The sequence below is a fragment of the Acinonyx jubatus genome, chromosome B1 (genome assembly GCF_027475565.1).
Source record: "Acinonyx jubatus isolate Ajub_Pintada_27869175 chromosome B1, VMU_Ajub_asm_v1.0, whole genome shotgun sequence".
Lineage (NCBI taxonomy): Eukaryota > Metazoa > Chordata > Mammalia > Carnivora > Felidae > Acinonyx > Acinonyx jubatus.
Genome location: NC_069382.1, coordinates 82150645 through 82167364, shown reverse-complemented (window position 1 = coordinate 82167364; position 16720 = coordinate 82150645). Strand labels below are relative to the sequence as shown.

The 16720-nt window shown below is 34.1% G+C and overlaps 1 protein-coding gene across 7 annotated transcripts in view; it reads right to left on the bottom strand.

Moving 5' to 3' along the window:
• The window catches only part of INPP4B (inositol polyphosphate-4-phosphatase type II B), a 761046-nt gene that overhangs the window by 354465 nt on the left and 389861 nt on the right, over positions 1–16720 (bottom strand). For all 7 annotated transcript variants that reach the window (XM_027066653.2, XM_027066662.2, XM_053216924.1 and 4 more), the window contains 2 exons: positions 12780–12987; positions 11175–11219 (listed from right to left, as the gene is read on the bottom strand). In XM_027066653.2, coding sequence (XP_026922454.2) covers positions 11175–11219; positions 12780–12870 — 136 coding nt within the window. In that variant the 5' untranslated portion in view covers positions 12871–12987. The remainder of the gene's footprint in view (positions 1–11174; positions 11220–12779; positions 12988–16720) is intronic.

The following is a 16720-nucleotide window of genomic DNA, read 5'->3' as shown; positions in this document are numbered from 1 at the left end:
AAACCACCTAATGAACAAAGCCCTTAGGTAGTCCTGATTCCCCAATTACCCATAAGTAGCAACAGATGCTGCAAAGGTATACCTGTTCCAGTGACCAGCCGCTGTCAGTAATTAGACAATGGAGGGAAGTAAGCAATTAGGTAAATCACACAGAAAGAGTAATAAACTAGACAAGGTATGTTGCTCATGGAAAAAAGACACAAATAAAGAAGGTAGAAAGTAAATTAAAAAAAAACCTCTAATTTAACAAATTATTTGCAAAACCTATGTGGAACAATCTGATTTGGCCTATGAAGTTCACCTGGTTAAAGACCTCCTTTAACTGAAGCTCCCATGGAATATTGTTCAGAAAGAAATGTGACAAGAATAGATCTACTTTATCACAACACAATCTAGTTAAATGATACGGTTGCAGCAGATAGGAAGTGGGAAGAGAAGTTTGATTTCTCATTTATTAGTGATGTTACACATTTCAACTTCCTCAAGAGCACCAAACTAGAATCTACACCAGTGTCAGTAAGAACAGGCTACCTTGCAACTGCAGCACACATTAAATCTTGAAACTCTAGAAACCACTACTCACACAACAGCCTGTTAAGAAGCTCTGATTGGTTCATTTTCTCTCTTCTTTCAGTGAAATCTCTAATTATTTCAGCAGTGCAAAAACATAATGCAGATCTTAGATTACCTTTTATTGTTTTCTCTTTCCCACCCCTGCACTTTTAATAATCAACCACAAAGAAAGAACATGGCCTTTGGAGTTACAATCTATACTCCTCCACTTCCTAGCCTTATGCCCTTGGGCAAGTGACTGAATCCATCTCTGAAACATGAATAGTGGGAAGCACCTAATAGGTCAGCTGTAGAAGCAAAGATAAAAAAATGAAAAGTGTGCAGGGGCGCCTGGGTGGCTCAGTTGGTTAAGTATCCTACTTCAGCTCAGGTCATGATCTTGTGGTTTGAGAGTTCAAGCCCTGGATCGGGCTTTGTGCCAACAGCTCTGAGCCTGGAGCCTGCTTAAGATTCTGTGTCTCCTTGTCTCTCTGCTCCTCCCCTGCTCGTGCTTGTGTCTCTCTCTCTCAAAAATAAATAAACATCAAAAAAAATTTTTTTTTAAAAAGTGTACAGCCTAATACCTGGCACCTAGAAGGAGTTCCATAAGCGATAGCAATTATTATGCCCAAAAAGACAGTGTTAAGACCTGCTGCTCAAGGAAGAACTTGTTGACTATAAGAAAGTGACTCACCCAAGGATATTTTCAAAATAATACAGCTTAACCACTCAGTAAATGTATGTCAGATACTAGTTTAAGTGCTTTATGTACATTAATTTATTTAATCCTAACAAGCAATTTATAAGGTAGATACTGATGCCCTTCCATTTTACAGATAAGAAAACAGAGATTCAGAAACACCATGTAATTTTTCTAAGGTCAAGTGGCTAGACGGTAACAAAGATAGGACTCAAATGATTGCAATTGGCTTCTCACTCCCATCTCTTAACTGGTGAGATACTGCCTCCCCACTCAAACTGTAGACTGAAATCTGAGACTGAAATGCAAATCCACTTCTATTAGTTGTCTGTTATTTTTGTTTCTTTGTTTCTGAAAAGGTCTCCTCAAGAGTATTGCTAGTTACCTGATGCTGTCAAAATTGCAATAGCTTGAAGGAAGATACTCAGGTATGCAAACTCTGCATAGGTAGGCAGTTGTCAGGAGCACAACATGGCTACAGAGTCCACTGTATCCAGCTCAGCATGGTTAAGGCTTCTTTGAGTTTCATCTAACATAGCCCTAAAGCCAGTAAAGCTCAATTGTTGCTGATACCCAAATGCAATTTGCTAGCATTAGACAATGTTTAAAACCTTGTGTTCATCTGGAATTTTAAAATAAGCTCCAAATATATGTGCAATGATTGTAAAATACTGCAAGAGAATTTCTAGAGCCTTAATTTATTTTTGATGTGGGATTATAAGTAATAAAGAGGGATATGTAAATGAGCATTAAGCACATCACCTTGGAAAATGAGCTCTAGGATTTTGTTTCATGAAATTTGCTACTCCTTTTGCTTGAATTGTCTCTTGTGTTCCTTCTAAACCAACTGAAATCCCTCTCATCTTTTCAGGTCTGGTCCAAATGCCACTTCCTTTGAGATGTTGTTTCTGATGCCATAATTATATTTAATTACTGTTTGCTTAGTATTTCCATAGTTGTTGGTGTGTGCCTTTATTTTGCCCTTATCATAGTCTTCCTGGCATTATAGTTGTTTGTCTTCACCCCCTCCTAGAAATTTTTGGGAAGCAGGAATCAATAAAAAGGGGATATACCCTGATGATTAAAAGCAGGGGCTTCAGAATCAGACAAAACTCAATTTGGATCCTGACACTGTCACTCAATTTCCATAAGATCTTTGGGAAGTTGACCATTGGGAATTTTTGATGTTTTATCTCTTAAGTGAACATAATGGGAGAGCATGCTCTGCACTCAGACTCCTGGGATCAAATCTTGGGCCCATACTTTACCTGTTCATGTCTAAGTTTCTTTTCCTGTAAAACAATATGACTAACTAATAAGGGAGCAATTATTCCACAATTAAGTTGTGAAAATGGGGGTGCCTGGGTGGCTCAGTCAGTTGAGTATCCAACTCATGATTTTGGCTCAAGTCATAATCTTATGGTTCATGAGATCGAACCACACATCCATCGGCTCTGAGCTGACAGCTCAGAGCCTGCTTGGGATTCTCTCTCTCCCTCTTTCTCTGCACCTACACTGCTTACTCTCACTCTGTCTCTCAAAATAAACAAATAAACATTTTAAATAAATAAATGAATTGTGAAACAGAAAGTAATTAATTTATGTAAATGACTTACGATGAAGAATGGTAAACAGATAAGCACTCAATAAATGTTTGTTGTTTTTAGTGTTACCTTGTAGAGTTGTGGTGAGGAAAACATGGCATTCTGTTTGTAAAGAAGTAAGTACCATTTCATAGTATCTTAAATATCATGGATTCTCAAAGAATGGTATCTACCACTGTGCTATTACTGTGATTCCAGCACTTTGCACAATGCCTTGTCTTTAGAAGGTACCCCCCCCCCAAATTATTGTTGAGTGGAAAGCAATGTTTTTTAAGGGAAATATCACATTGTAAGAATCAAGATACTGGTGATCTGTGTTTAATGAAGCAACAAAAAAGGATGAGCAGAGGCCTTATCTAATTCTTAGCAGGTGCTTCTTTTTTTGCTTCAAGATGATCTTACAGCATATAGGAAATAATATTTTTATCAATAGATTAAATACAAAAAATATACCTCTGTGCTTGGTATTCCCTTTAGCTGGAACAGCATACCATGTAGAGGGTAAAAAGACACTAAAGAAGATAGACTAAAACCTTCCATTTTTCCACTGGAGCTTTAAAGAAAAAAAGTCAGAGCTTTATAATCATTTATAGAACAAAGACCAGCAGGAATGTAGAAGTGTAAACACAGAAAGGAGCTAGCAAGTTTAGCCTCCTAAGGTTTTTTTTTTTTCTTTTAGAGAAACATACGAAACAATTCCTGATTTATAGCAATTCATAAAGTATGAATGGACCTGACGTGCAGGTTAATGAAGGCCCTAGCAAGCTATAAAAGCTGTGTCTATAAAGAAATGAGACTGTTTTTTATGCAGCTTGTCAGTCTGAGCACATTTTAATACACATTTCAAATTCTGAACACAGAAAACTGATCACATAATTTACACGACTTTGTGTTTTTTGCTTGCTGTTTGTTTTTTTGTTTTGTTTTGTTTTGTTTTTTTGTTTTTGCTAACCAGGCTATTAGAAATATAGTGGCTCTGAGTGTTGTATATAAGTGACAAATCACTGAATTCTACTACTGAAATCAATCATGCACTGTATGTTAACTAAATAAAATTTAAATACAATTTAAAAAAAGATAAAATACAACCATAAAAAAAGATATATAGTTACTTTATATATAAAATCCAAAATCTGTACACATAACCTAATATATGATCCAATAGAAGAACAAAGTATTTAGATTCATCACCTTCCTGGACAAAGCCTTAGCAACAAAATAGGATAACCTCTTTTTGAAAGCCACTCTGATATTTGAAGTAACCTACCTCAGGACATCTTGTCACTTTGCCATAATATAATGTTGTCATAAAATTGAATTTTAATCACTGAATTCTAGAATGGTACACCTCACTTACCTAGTATAGTGGGTTGCATATCCACAAGACTGTTTTTATTTTAATATATTTTAATAAATTATTTTAATTTATTTTAAATTTATATTTTTAATAAAAAATTTTATTTTCCTGTTACCATAGAAAAAATAGTCTCTACAAGTGGTAAACTTCAATTTCTCTATTTAGTCACATTATGTATGGCAGAACTGGCATGGCTTCCAGAGTGAATGTGAAGTTAAAACACTTGGAATCATTGAGTTTTCTATACATACAACTATTCCAAAGGACCAAGAAATAGAGGAATGGAGAACCCAATTTGAGAACACATTTTCCACTTTCTCTTCCAGGAAGACAAGATGGCTGGCCTTTCTATATGTAGCTTGGTATCTAATGATAAATGAGTATTTATTATGTACTTTGGTATGTGTGTGTTTTCAGGAGTTGAAGTCTTTATCTTATTCCAAGCACCAAGTGTATGCTTATGATGCTCTCCTGGTCTAGAATGTGATTCCTCCTTTCCTCTTCCTATTTTTAATCCTACAGTCTTCCTTCAAAAATTGACTTTATTTAGTTTCCCTTGCAAAGTCTTTTTTGACTACTCCTCTCTGCACTCATTTGATTCTTTACACAATCTTTTATATTCTTAGAGATCCTAAAAAATCACTGAGCTTTAATTTTTTTGATGTTTATCTTATTTTTTAGAGAGAGAGAGAGAGAGAGAAAGAGTGTGAGTGGGGAAGAGGTAGAGAGGAATAGAGAGACACAGATATGAAGCAGGCTCCAGGCTCTGAACTGTCAGTGCAGAGCCTGACGTGGAGCTTGAACTCATGGACCACAAGATCATGACCTGAGCAGAAGTCGGATGCTTAACCAACTGAGCCACCCAGGTGCCCCCAAAATTGCTAAGGCTTTAAAGGTCTTTTAATGATTTCAGGAGTCTTAGTTTGACCTCTCTAATTATACTATGAGCTAATCGAAAGCAAAGAACAGATTTTTACCACTTCAGATATGCCCCTTTTCTTGTTTAGCTTATTCAGGTTATTCATTTTAAAAAATGACACCACCTGATTGTGACATTTATATGAGCACATTGCAGAGATTTGGAAAGCTGTAAGAAAGCATAACAAAGGAAGTAAAATCCTACAAATATGTCATAACCATGATTAAAGATACTCATTAAAGATACTTATTCTTCCAATCTTATTCTTTCATACATACAAAGAGAGTTAAATAAGTAAGGGTCATGTTGTATATGTAGTTTGTTATTCTGTTTTGGCAACATTTATATTCCCTTGTTTGATGAAATATCCTTTTAACAGATGATTTTTATGACTGTATAGTATTCCACCTTAAGACTATATTTTTTACTATAAAAATTAAACAACACATGCTGATCGACTCTGCATTGAGAATAAAATACAATGGTCTGCACTTTCCTTCATCCATCCTGAATTTGAGGTATTAGGATAAAAGTCAAGAAATGAGATGATATAATGGACATAAAAAGAGTTAACTGTCTGAAAATGTATTATGATATATGACTACATTGCAGAGATAACAGATGTATTTCTACATTGCCTATTACTGATTTTTATTTATGCTAATTTTCATTATATTACCATAGAAGTTATAGCAGTTGCTATAAGACTTCTCAATTTTAGAGAAAACTAAAAAATAAAGTAAGGCTATGTTAAATAATTTGATCCTTGGATTCGTCTTATTTTGTACACTAATAAAACCTACATGGGACGAGTTGATACATTTTCTTTCAAGAGGGAAAAGTCTCTGGAAAACAAATTATCCCATAATTTTATATATAGATTCTTAAAAGATAAAACAGCTTCACAAAAGGCAAAGGATTAACAATCTGTTAGCTTTGAATCCTATCTCTCCCTGTCTCTTGCTCACTAGAGGCTCAACCCAATCATGAGGGCTGATTCTATTACCCAGGGGTTATGGAGTAAGAGACACTAGAAGAGGCTATGGGACCAGGATGAGTATTTCTTCTGTCTCACAATTGTCATACTCTGACCCTAGCATTCTGGCCATCTAACAGGTGGTCGTCAGTATTCTGCCATTGCTGCTGAGGCTTTGTTTACTTCAAGACAGATCAGCTCATAACTTGGTTTCATTCCTGATCAAACCAGCAACCCAATTCACTACCCTTGAAACCCAGTATTCTCATTCTTATGACCCTTTACCTGCTGCATAAATATTTACTATAGCCAGGGTCTCCTGCTCAGAAAGTTACCTGGATCTTCTATTCAGTATAGACACTTTCCAAACAAGTACCCACATCCCAAATCCCTTTGGATACACAGAATCCTTCTTTGACTTTTATATCTAAAATAGTCCCTCCATTCCACAAGTCAATTACCTCTCCCCCAGACATATTCTATATAGTTGTTCTATTTCCTGTATACATAGAACTTAACACTACCTGAAATTATTTACTTACAAGTTTGCTATGCTCCCAATACAAAATGGATGAAAGAATGATTTGTATTGTTAGAACTTTCACTCCAGCATCCGTGTCTTTACATTCCTATTATAATTGACACCGAGGTTGTTGCCATGCCTAAAATGTGTCTTTTGATGTGCCCTATATCTGGTCATTGGCCTCCATTAGGTATCAGGCACCAAGGTATAAATTATTTTAAGAATATAACTTCACAGTGTCAAATAAAGAAGGAGTACATGCATACACACACACGTGTCATCTCATGCCATTAATATATATTAATGTATATCAAAATATGTAGTATAAGTTAGTGCCTATTGTTTTGGATTTATGATATGTAGTATCCACATAAAAATATGAAAACATACTCATAAGTATTCTATTGACTTTGGATCTAGTAAATGAAAATATATAAACATTACGAGCATAATTAAGAGCATAAACTTAATAAATAGTTAATAGAAAGTTCCTTTATGTCTCAGGCAAGATTAGTCTTCTCTCTATAGTTTCCACAATGGTTTCAAAAGAAATGCACCCAGATTTTAAGAAATGATCTCTCTCATGGGGCGCCTGGGTGGCTCAGTAGGTTAAGCGGCTGACTTCCGCTCAGGTCATGATCTCGCGGTCCGTGAGTTTGAGCCCCACGTCGGGCTCTGTGCTGACAGCTCAGAGCCTGGAGCCTGTTTCAGATTCTGTGTCTCCCTCTTTCTGACCCTCCCCCGTTCATGCTTTGTCTCTGTCTCAAAAATAAATAAACGTTAAAAAAAAAATTAAAAATAAAGAAATGATCTCTCTTCTTAAATGCTAACCTAAGCACAAAAATAAAAATAAAAATTTGTTTAAAAATTTAAAAAATTATTAAACTTTAAGAAAATCTTTATTCTCTTCAGTTTTTCATTATTTCTCTTTGTGGAAATAAAAAGGAATCAACACACTTAAAAGAAACAATGATAAAAACACGGATGCAGACTTTCAGTTGTAAGGGATGAGTTATATAATTTAGATTCAATAAACCACTAGAAGTATAGTTGGTAATGGTCTTGAGATACTCATTTTTCAGTAAATGCTGATCTTGTGCTATCAAGACATTTTTAACCAATTAGTTTGCTCAATTGACTAAGAATCTCCTACCTCATTTACTTGAATAAAGATGTAGAGAACTTCAGCAAGATATAATGATTTCATAATGGCACACAGACAAGGCAGAAACAATCCTTAATGGAAAATAACTTATACAAAGCATTATGACACCTAGCAAAATTAGTATAGCTATTTCCCCAATTTAAAGGCAAGGCTATTGGAATTTTCAATTTATTTGAATACTTTAGTAAAGAATCAGGAATCAAATATCAAAAACTTCATTGAAAAATTAGGTGGAAAAAAAGCCTCCTGCTTTATTTCTTTTTTTTTTAAAGAATGTTTTTTGTATTAAAATGCATTTCTTTTTTATTAAATAAATATGCATTCTTAAATAATGTTAAAAATATTTAGGAAATGATTATTATTTCATTATTAATTCTGAAGTTAACTAGTTAGCAGGTGAAGTGTTAAAGAATTTGTGGGATTTAAAAAAACTAAAAAAAAAAAAAAAGCCAAAATATATAGTAAAGCCTATACGGATTTAATTATAATGTCCTTGAAAGAGTAGTTTTTAAAAGTGTTTTTTTCTTTTTTCTTTTCTTTTTTTAATAGTACAATTGCGGGCTTTGTGTGCTCAAAAGCATAACAAATAGTTTGGGGAATATATCTTCCAGGATCAACAACACAATTTCCTGAAGACTCTCAATAACCTTATTTACTTGTAAGGCATTTTTTTTGCCACATGATAAAATCAAATGATCTGTTGTTAAGAATTCTAGTGTGTCTTTTAAGTAAATATGAAAAAATAAAATTGAAGTTTTTTTTTAGTGGGAGGAATATTATTATGAATAAATTCTCACAGCTGCTCATCTCTTAGATCTATGATCCAAAGACAGAAAAATAGGTGACAACAGCATTGCTACTGAATCTGGGCTTTCAAAACAAAAAAAATATACCGAGGTCTTTGAACAAGACAGATAACTTTATTTGAAATAGAAGAGACATATTTGGCCCAGGCACCCTGTCTCTTGAAACTTGGTCTCCATGTTTGACTAACAGCCTCTCCTACAATTGTCTCTGCCTCCTTCAGATTTCACAAGATGAAAATAAGAAGGATTTATCTGTATCTTTAAATACACTAAATTAGGGGTGCCTGGGCAGCTCAGTCGGTGAAGCTTCCAACTTCAGCTCCAACTTGCTGTTTGTGGGTTCAAACCCCATATTGGGCTCTGAGCTGAAACTGCAGCGCCTGCTTGGAATTGTCTCTCTCACCTTTTCTCTCTCTGCCCCTCCCCCACTTCTGTGCACACACTCTCTTCCCAAAAAATAAATAAATAAAAGTAATGGACTCAACATTACTTCTAAAAATAGTAATAAAGAAATAAATAGACTAAGTTATTTTCTAACACATCTTAACTCTTTGAAATCCTACAAAAAAAGTTTAAAAAAATGAATTTCTTGTCTCAAAAATGAAAGATGAGTAGATAAAGGCTCAAGTAGCAAGAGTTACAGTGAGTCAAGAGCTACCTAGGCTTATTTTGCTACTCAGCTCCTTTTCCGATACAAGTTCTTTCTATATCTGACACTATCTGAGAACGCTCTAGAAAAAAGAAAAAAAAAAGTATAACTTTTTGGATGTTACCACAGAAGTTTCTTGAGTTTTCACATTTCTGTTTCTCAATACCTGGGAAAATAAAAAACTAGAATCCTTAACTTAAAGCACCTTTTAGCTACATTTGTAACAAAAATGAAATGTTTAAGAAATGAATTATACCAAAATCCAGAACACTGACAATACTAAATGCTTGTGAGGATGAGCAGTAACAGAAACACTTAGGCATTGTTGGCAGGAATGCACAATAATATAGCCACTTTGCAAGACAGTTTGGTAATTTCTTATAAAACTAAACATACTCTTGCCAAATAACAATATGTTCCCTCATATTTACCCAAAGGCATTGAAAACTTACGTCCTCATAAAAACTTGCATACAGCTTTATCCATAATTGTCAAAACTTGGAAGTGACCTAGAAATCCCTTAGTAAGTGAGTGGACATATGAACTGTGGTATATCCAAACATTGGAATAATATTTAGTGCTAAAAAATGAGCTATCAAGCCATTAAAAGGCCTAGAGGGAACTTAAATGAATATTATGAATATTACTAAGTGAAAGAAGCTAGTATGAAAGGGTTACATACTGCATGATTCCAACTATATGACATTCTGGAAAAGATAAAACTAGGGAGACAGTAAAAAAATATCAGTAGCTGCCACAGGTTAGGTGAGAGAGGGATGAATAGACTGAGCACATGTCATTATATATTACTCAAACGCATAGAATATAACAAAACCAAGAATGAGCCCGAATGTAAACTATGGACTTAGAGTGGTAATGATTTATCAGTGTAAGTTCAACAATTGTAATAAATGTAAAATCTCTGTACTTTCTGTTCAATTTTGCTGTGAACCTAAAAATGCTCTAAAAATAAGCTCTATTAAAGAGAAAAACAAACAAAATTAAACATATATATTTTTATATATATTATAAATATATATTTATATATATATTATATATATTTTAAATATATATTTATATATATATTATATATATTTTATATATATTATAAATATATACATTATTATTATATATGTATTTATATATTATATATTTATTTATTATATATAATATATATTAATATATTTTATATATATTATAAATATATATATACACACACACACACAATGTTATCTCAGTAAGTTATACTTCAAAATGTAATGTTTTGAGCAAAGGATATAAATTTGAAACCTATTTCATTAATGAAAATAGATAATCCTGGAATAATTGAGACTTCAGACCACTAAAAACTACTATAGATAATAAATGTATATATTTCAATTTGTACAAAAATTTATAAAACATGTATATTAATAAAGGTTTACCTATCTTGTCTCTGTATATGAAATTGAACACATGTATGTGTGATTCTATAAAACCTCATTACAAATACAATGTAAAGATATCAGTGAGCTTACAAAATATTTCAGAACCATAAGCTCAGATTCTATAAATTGGGGAAAGTAACACCATATAGAATGAACTCCCCCCCAGCTTTGTTATTATTTTTTAAACTGAAGTACAACAAAAACAACTTGTATTAGTTTCACGTGTAGAATATAATTCAACAATTTCATAGCATTTCTCAGTGCCCATCATGATAACTGTACTTTTAATCTCCTTTACCTATTTCACCCATCCTGCCATCTACCTCAAAGTAACACCTTAAAGAGTGAAATTTCTTTTCTAGAACAATGTTTGTAAAAGTTTGTAAATTATATAATGATATAAGCAATGATATAATGATATAAGCAACCTAAGGCTGTATACTATATATGCAATTACTATTATATTTATCAGTATAAGTAAGATAGAATTCCTTACCAAGGATGAATTCCAACTGTGGTTCATTTGGAGTCTTCTGAATACCTATCAATAATGGGTAAGAATTCAGATTAAAGATATTTAACTCATTATCAAAGATATATAAATACATATTACAGTGGATGAGGACTTGGATACCACTTATTACAACTCATGGGTGGCCAAAGAAGCGAAACTAAAATTAATGAAAAAGTAAACTATTTGGTAATAAATGTAAGAATCATTTTCTTATTTATTTCTAAATCTAAATAAATGTAAAATCATTTTCTTATTTATTTCTACTGGTGCATTTACCAAATACAATTTAAATTTACTAATATTGGATCACTAATATATTGTTAGTACCATTTCTTTGTATAAAATCTATTTGTTTTTTATTTACAGGGCTAACTTTTTTCTTCTTTTTTTTTTTTTGCTTAGTAGCCATTTATTTTTTCTCCTGTTGACATTTCACAATACTATGATTAAAAATATCAGACTTTCCAGAGAGATGAGACTTGTAATCATTGGGTAGATCTCTGTTCATTTCAAATAATGTAGATTTTTTTAAAGACTATTAGTAACTGCTGTAAGCTTTGACAAACAAATTTCTAGAAAACATATTCAACCAATACTGTTTTCTTTAGATTATTTTTTTATGTTTTTAAATGTTTATTATTCATTTTTGAGAGAAAGCATGTATGCACACATGTCCACCAGTGGGGGAGGAGCAGAGAAAGAGAGGGAAAGAGAGAACCCTAGGCTGGCTTCACTCTGTCAGCACGGAGCCCAATGTGGAGATCGAACATATGAAACTTGAGATCATGACCTCAGCCAAAAATCAAGAGATGGACGCTTAACTGACTGAGACACCCAAGCTACCCTTTAAAGTTTATTTTTATGGTGTAAATTAAATACTCTCATTTAATTTGACATATATTTGAAAGCGATAAATAAATGGCCAACAGGACTCTTGAAAAGAAAAGGCACAATTCATGCTAAACAATAAAACCTAAACTCTACAATTTGAAGCATAATAGAAAACATACAATTCTTCCAATGATTTTAATGACTAGCACAAATAACAACTGTAATGTCTAAATGCAAATCTTGGCCACATCTCCATGTTTGCTCTATTTATGTGACTTAGTGTTCTTGAGTATAGCAGTGACAATCTACCTGTCTAGGGTAACCATTATGTCCTAATGCTTTCAACTTAAATGACTTTGATTTTAAAGAGAACATTTCTATATTCTAAAAAATAATTCCACATGAGATTACATAAATGCTAAAGAGGAGGTGTACTTAAAAAGTATTTATTAGTGTCTTAAAAAAAGTATTTATTAGTGTCTTAATATACATTCAATAACTTTGATGCTACTATTTGATATTTCATAGACTATATTTCATAGTCCATTTCATAGACTATCATCTGTCTCACTCAAGATAAAGGATCAGAATCACATCACAGACCCACTAGGACAAAATAAATGGTGCAAACAAAAAGATAGTTAATGTCATGCCATTTGTTAGAACCCAGGTTTCTGTGAATACATATGAATGTATGCTTAGTTGACTCAATTTACATTTTCAGAGAATTACAGAGAGGGGAACACATATACTTACTTGTGAACTGGAAGTCCCCAGTATCATTTGCCTGGGGTGTGGGAAGAAAGTGCTGGCCTTCTTCTGATGCTCCTTCCTCTTTGATTTCCATGATCAACCTTCACAGTTGTTTAGTCTTCTAAATTTTCACGTCCAAATGTCACTGCCAGTGATTCCTGGTTTAATATAGATGTATCTTCACACTAAAGGCCCAATATCTTCTGAAATTCTGCATTTAGGAAACAGCAACAGCAAAAATCTTAGTTACTTCAGAGTTTAGTATAAAGCTAAGAATTGAAGGTAGGTAGAAACTACAGCTTCCTGCCTATCTCACCTTTATTTTCAAGATCTATCCACCTAATTTATGCCTCATGAACTCTAAGTTAAGTGGGTATTCTCTATGCAATTATTTTATGTTCATAAGAGGGATTTCTAAATCCTGAAATGTGTATTCTTCTCTTCTAGGTCATTCTGTAAAACAGTAGATAGCAATAGGGGCTGCTGCTAACTTAATATGCATCTAATTTAGCAGCAAGAGCAGATAGCATCTTGTCAGGGCATTAGCATGTTTTGCCAAGGTGAATATTACTATCATTCCTTCCATTAGATCTACCCTTTACGCTCATCTCTCCATCCACCCTTGTTAGAACATTATTCATGAGCACGTAAAGACAATTTGGCATGGCACTCTTCTTCCAATATGAGCCAAGAGCCAACAAGTAGTACAAGGGAGTTTCTAACCTCATCATTACCCATGGAGTCTTGCTTCTCTGCCTGATAAAGTTTTAATTGGTTAATGATCAGGGTCTATGGTGAAAAGAATGAATAATAACTCTACAAAGCTAAAGCTCAAGGGGAAATGAAAGTAACAACAAAATCATGAAAATCAGCATGGGGGAAAGAAAGCTTTTCCAAGAATTTAATACCCTATTATGCAAATAGCCACAAATAGTTTCAAATTCATTCTGATATTTAGCCTGATATACATGACCAAGAATGAATTAGGGAAAAAAAATCAATGTTGTTTTAAATCAAGTTACCACCTGAATTAAAATGTATAAAAAATCTTTAAATGTCTGTCCAATGTTGTTTAAAGCGATAGTGGCAATCAAGTTTGGTTTAGAATAATGATTTCGTCTCCAACTTCACAAATCCACAGCCTTAGTCTTTGTTGTTTTAACAAAGCAGTTTCATTTGTAATTCAGCTCTGGTTTTTAAAGATCATCTGGTAAAAATTAAATTCTGAAAGCATCTTGAATCTTTAAAAAATAGTCTAATAAGTTGTATATAAGTACGCATTGGTTCTTCAGGATACAACCAGGAATGAAGGCCAGGAGTAAAGGGCAATTGCACTATCAATTAGACCAAATTCTTCAAGTTAAAAATTGTATTTTGAATTAAGATAATGCTTTCTATTTTTTTAACTATTTAAATTTAGATGTGTCTTCTGATAAGGACAGACATATTCATTGGACCACATTCTATCATGAACCTATGACAATTTCATTAGCATGAGTGGGGTCATATCTGTGGAAGACTACCATGCATGTGGGACTTGGGTACAAGAACTTTGTCAACTTAACTGTACTTCTTCACCAAAAACTCAACCTCTAATCTTGATCAGCTGTCGTAAAAATTAAAGAGGAGGCCTAAATAAGCAATATGGATAAATCCTAACAAACTAACAACTCGGCACAGTGAATAATTAATAAAATAAATGTCAACTCTGAGTGTGAGTGAATGTGTACCTTTGGGTGAGTGGAGAAGACTGAAGAGGCCTATAAACATTACTAAATATGGTCCCATTTTAGGCATATCACCCATTCAAAACTTAAAAATAAATTCAATTTCAAGAGAATAAAGTCAAATACATAAGACAAAGATCATATAACAACCTCTTATGACTCTATTCATTTTTATTCTATCTTGTTTCATTTGAGGAGAAATTTCAGATTTGATACCTATTAACAAGGCATATGCCTCAGAAGGAATCACTTATGTTAATAGAAAAGCTCTAGAAAACCACTACATTTTCTAGCTGGTAAATACAGCATTTACCTATGGTTATGGTTAAATATAGTAGTTCCTTTTCTGTGTCTATTGGAAATTTTTTTGGTTTGGAGACCATGCACAAGAATAGATTTAAATTTTTACATACCACAAATATATTTTAAAAAGTCAGCTAGAGATACTAAACCTAATTCTCAGAGCAGAAAGAAGTGACATTAAATGTACCTATTGTAAGAGAGGGACATAACTATATTTGATTTTTAGAAAGTTTACTGGGTGTCAAAGTAGAGAACATACTAGAAGTTGACAACTTAATAAGGAAACTAACTTGTTTAGAGGTTATTTTAATATTCAAGGAAAATAAAATAATAAAGAGGATCTAAGTCAAAACAGAAGCAGATGACTAGAGAAGAGAATCTGGATTCCAAAACAAGTTATTAAATGGGATAAAGGGCCATTTATTAAATGCAGTTACCTAGACTTAATGATGGAATTAGCTACAATTTAGAATTGAGATAATGGAAGTCAGGAATTTCAGGTGAAAGTCAGTAAATATGGACCACTAAACTATCTGGAATATAAAGAAAGAGTGATTTTAGTCAAGGATGATGAGTTTAGTTCTAACCATGTTGTTTTTGAAATGTCTTCAAATATTCAGAAACAGTTAAACACATGGGTCTAGATTTCAGGAGAGATACTAAGGCTGGAAAAGTATTTTTTTGTAAATCATTGGCTAATGGTTGAAGTCAGTCAAATGAAGTCATTGAAACCAAGTACATGTAGTGAAAAAAAAGGATGACTAAAGACTGAACTGCAAGGCACAAAACCATTCAGGGGAGCAAGAAGAGAAATTAGCTGGTAAAAGCACTGACAGTGATAGGAGGAGCAGCAGAGAAGAACAACTGAGGGAACAATGTCATCACTCTACTTACTGGATGTTTCTCAAGTAAACAAGGTCATTAAGTTAGAAGATGACTTTACCAGGCTGAGTAGCTCCCACCCCTTTCCAACCAGAGAGCCTGTTTGAGAAATTGAAGCTAGCCTGCAGTGGCGCCCTCTCCTTCTGCCAAGGCAAGGGAGCTAAGAGTGTCTTCTGATGACAACTCCTGGGAGCTTTGAAGACTTGTGGTACTCAGCTCAGAGGCAGACAGAGATCACCCCCAGAACAAAGCCAGTACCACATGTGGAGTGTTCCAGTGCTGCACAGAAACAAGAGGATTAATTCATAGACAAGGCTGAGGGTAGCTCCAGTTCTTCTCCACCAGAAAGCCTGTTTGGGAAACTGAAAGTCCCTCCCCCTACTGCCTAGGCAAGGGAGCTGAGATATACTGAGGAGAGTGTTTTCCAGTTCCATCTCACCTGATGGGCTGGCAACCCCAGGAAGCTGAGAGGTGGGCAGGCAAATCTAGTGGCCATGTTTAATCAGGAAACTTAGAGTGGAGGTTGTCTTGAGTTAATACAACAAACAAAAAGCTTTATGGCTTTAGAGCAGCTTCTCCCACTGCTCCAGGGCAGAGAATCTAATTTGTAACCTCCTCATCCCTGAATACAACTTTCATCCTGCCCAACCAAGGAACCTAACCAGAACATATAGAAAGCTGCATAGCCTATTCAACAGCCCTACATTCGTGGCATTGGCATTTGAACAGAGAGCACAGCCTGTGGCTCCCCACATCTGCAGAGCAAAACCAGTTACCTCACCCAACCAGGGAATTCGGTGCACACTCTGGTTTGATTAAAGTCACCAAATAACAAACTGTACAGGTCCTGAGTCCCATCCTACTGCTCTGCAAGGACAGGGAAATTGATTCATAGCTCTGTCTACTACCAAATACTGTACCCAGTCCTGATCATCTAGTAAGCCTTATCAGAGAATCTGGGCAATAATAGAGCCCATCCTATAGCTTCACTAGGGTAGGGAACCAGGGCCATAAAACTGTTTAACTGTTCTC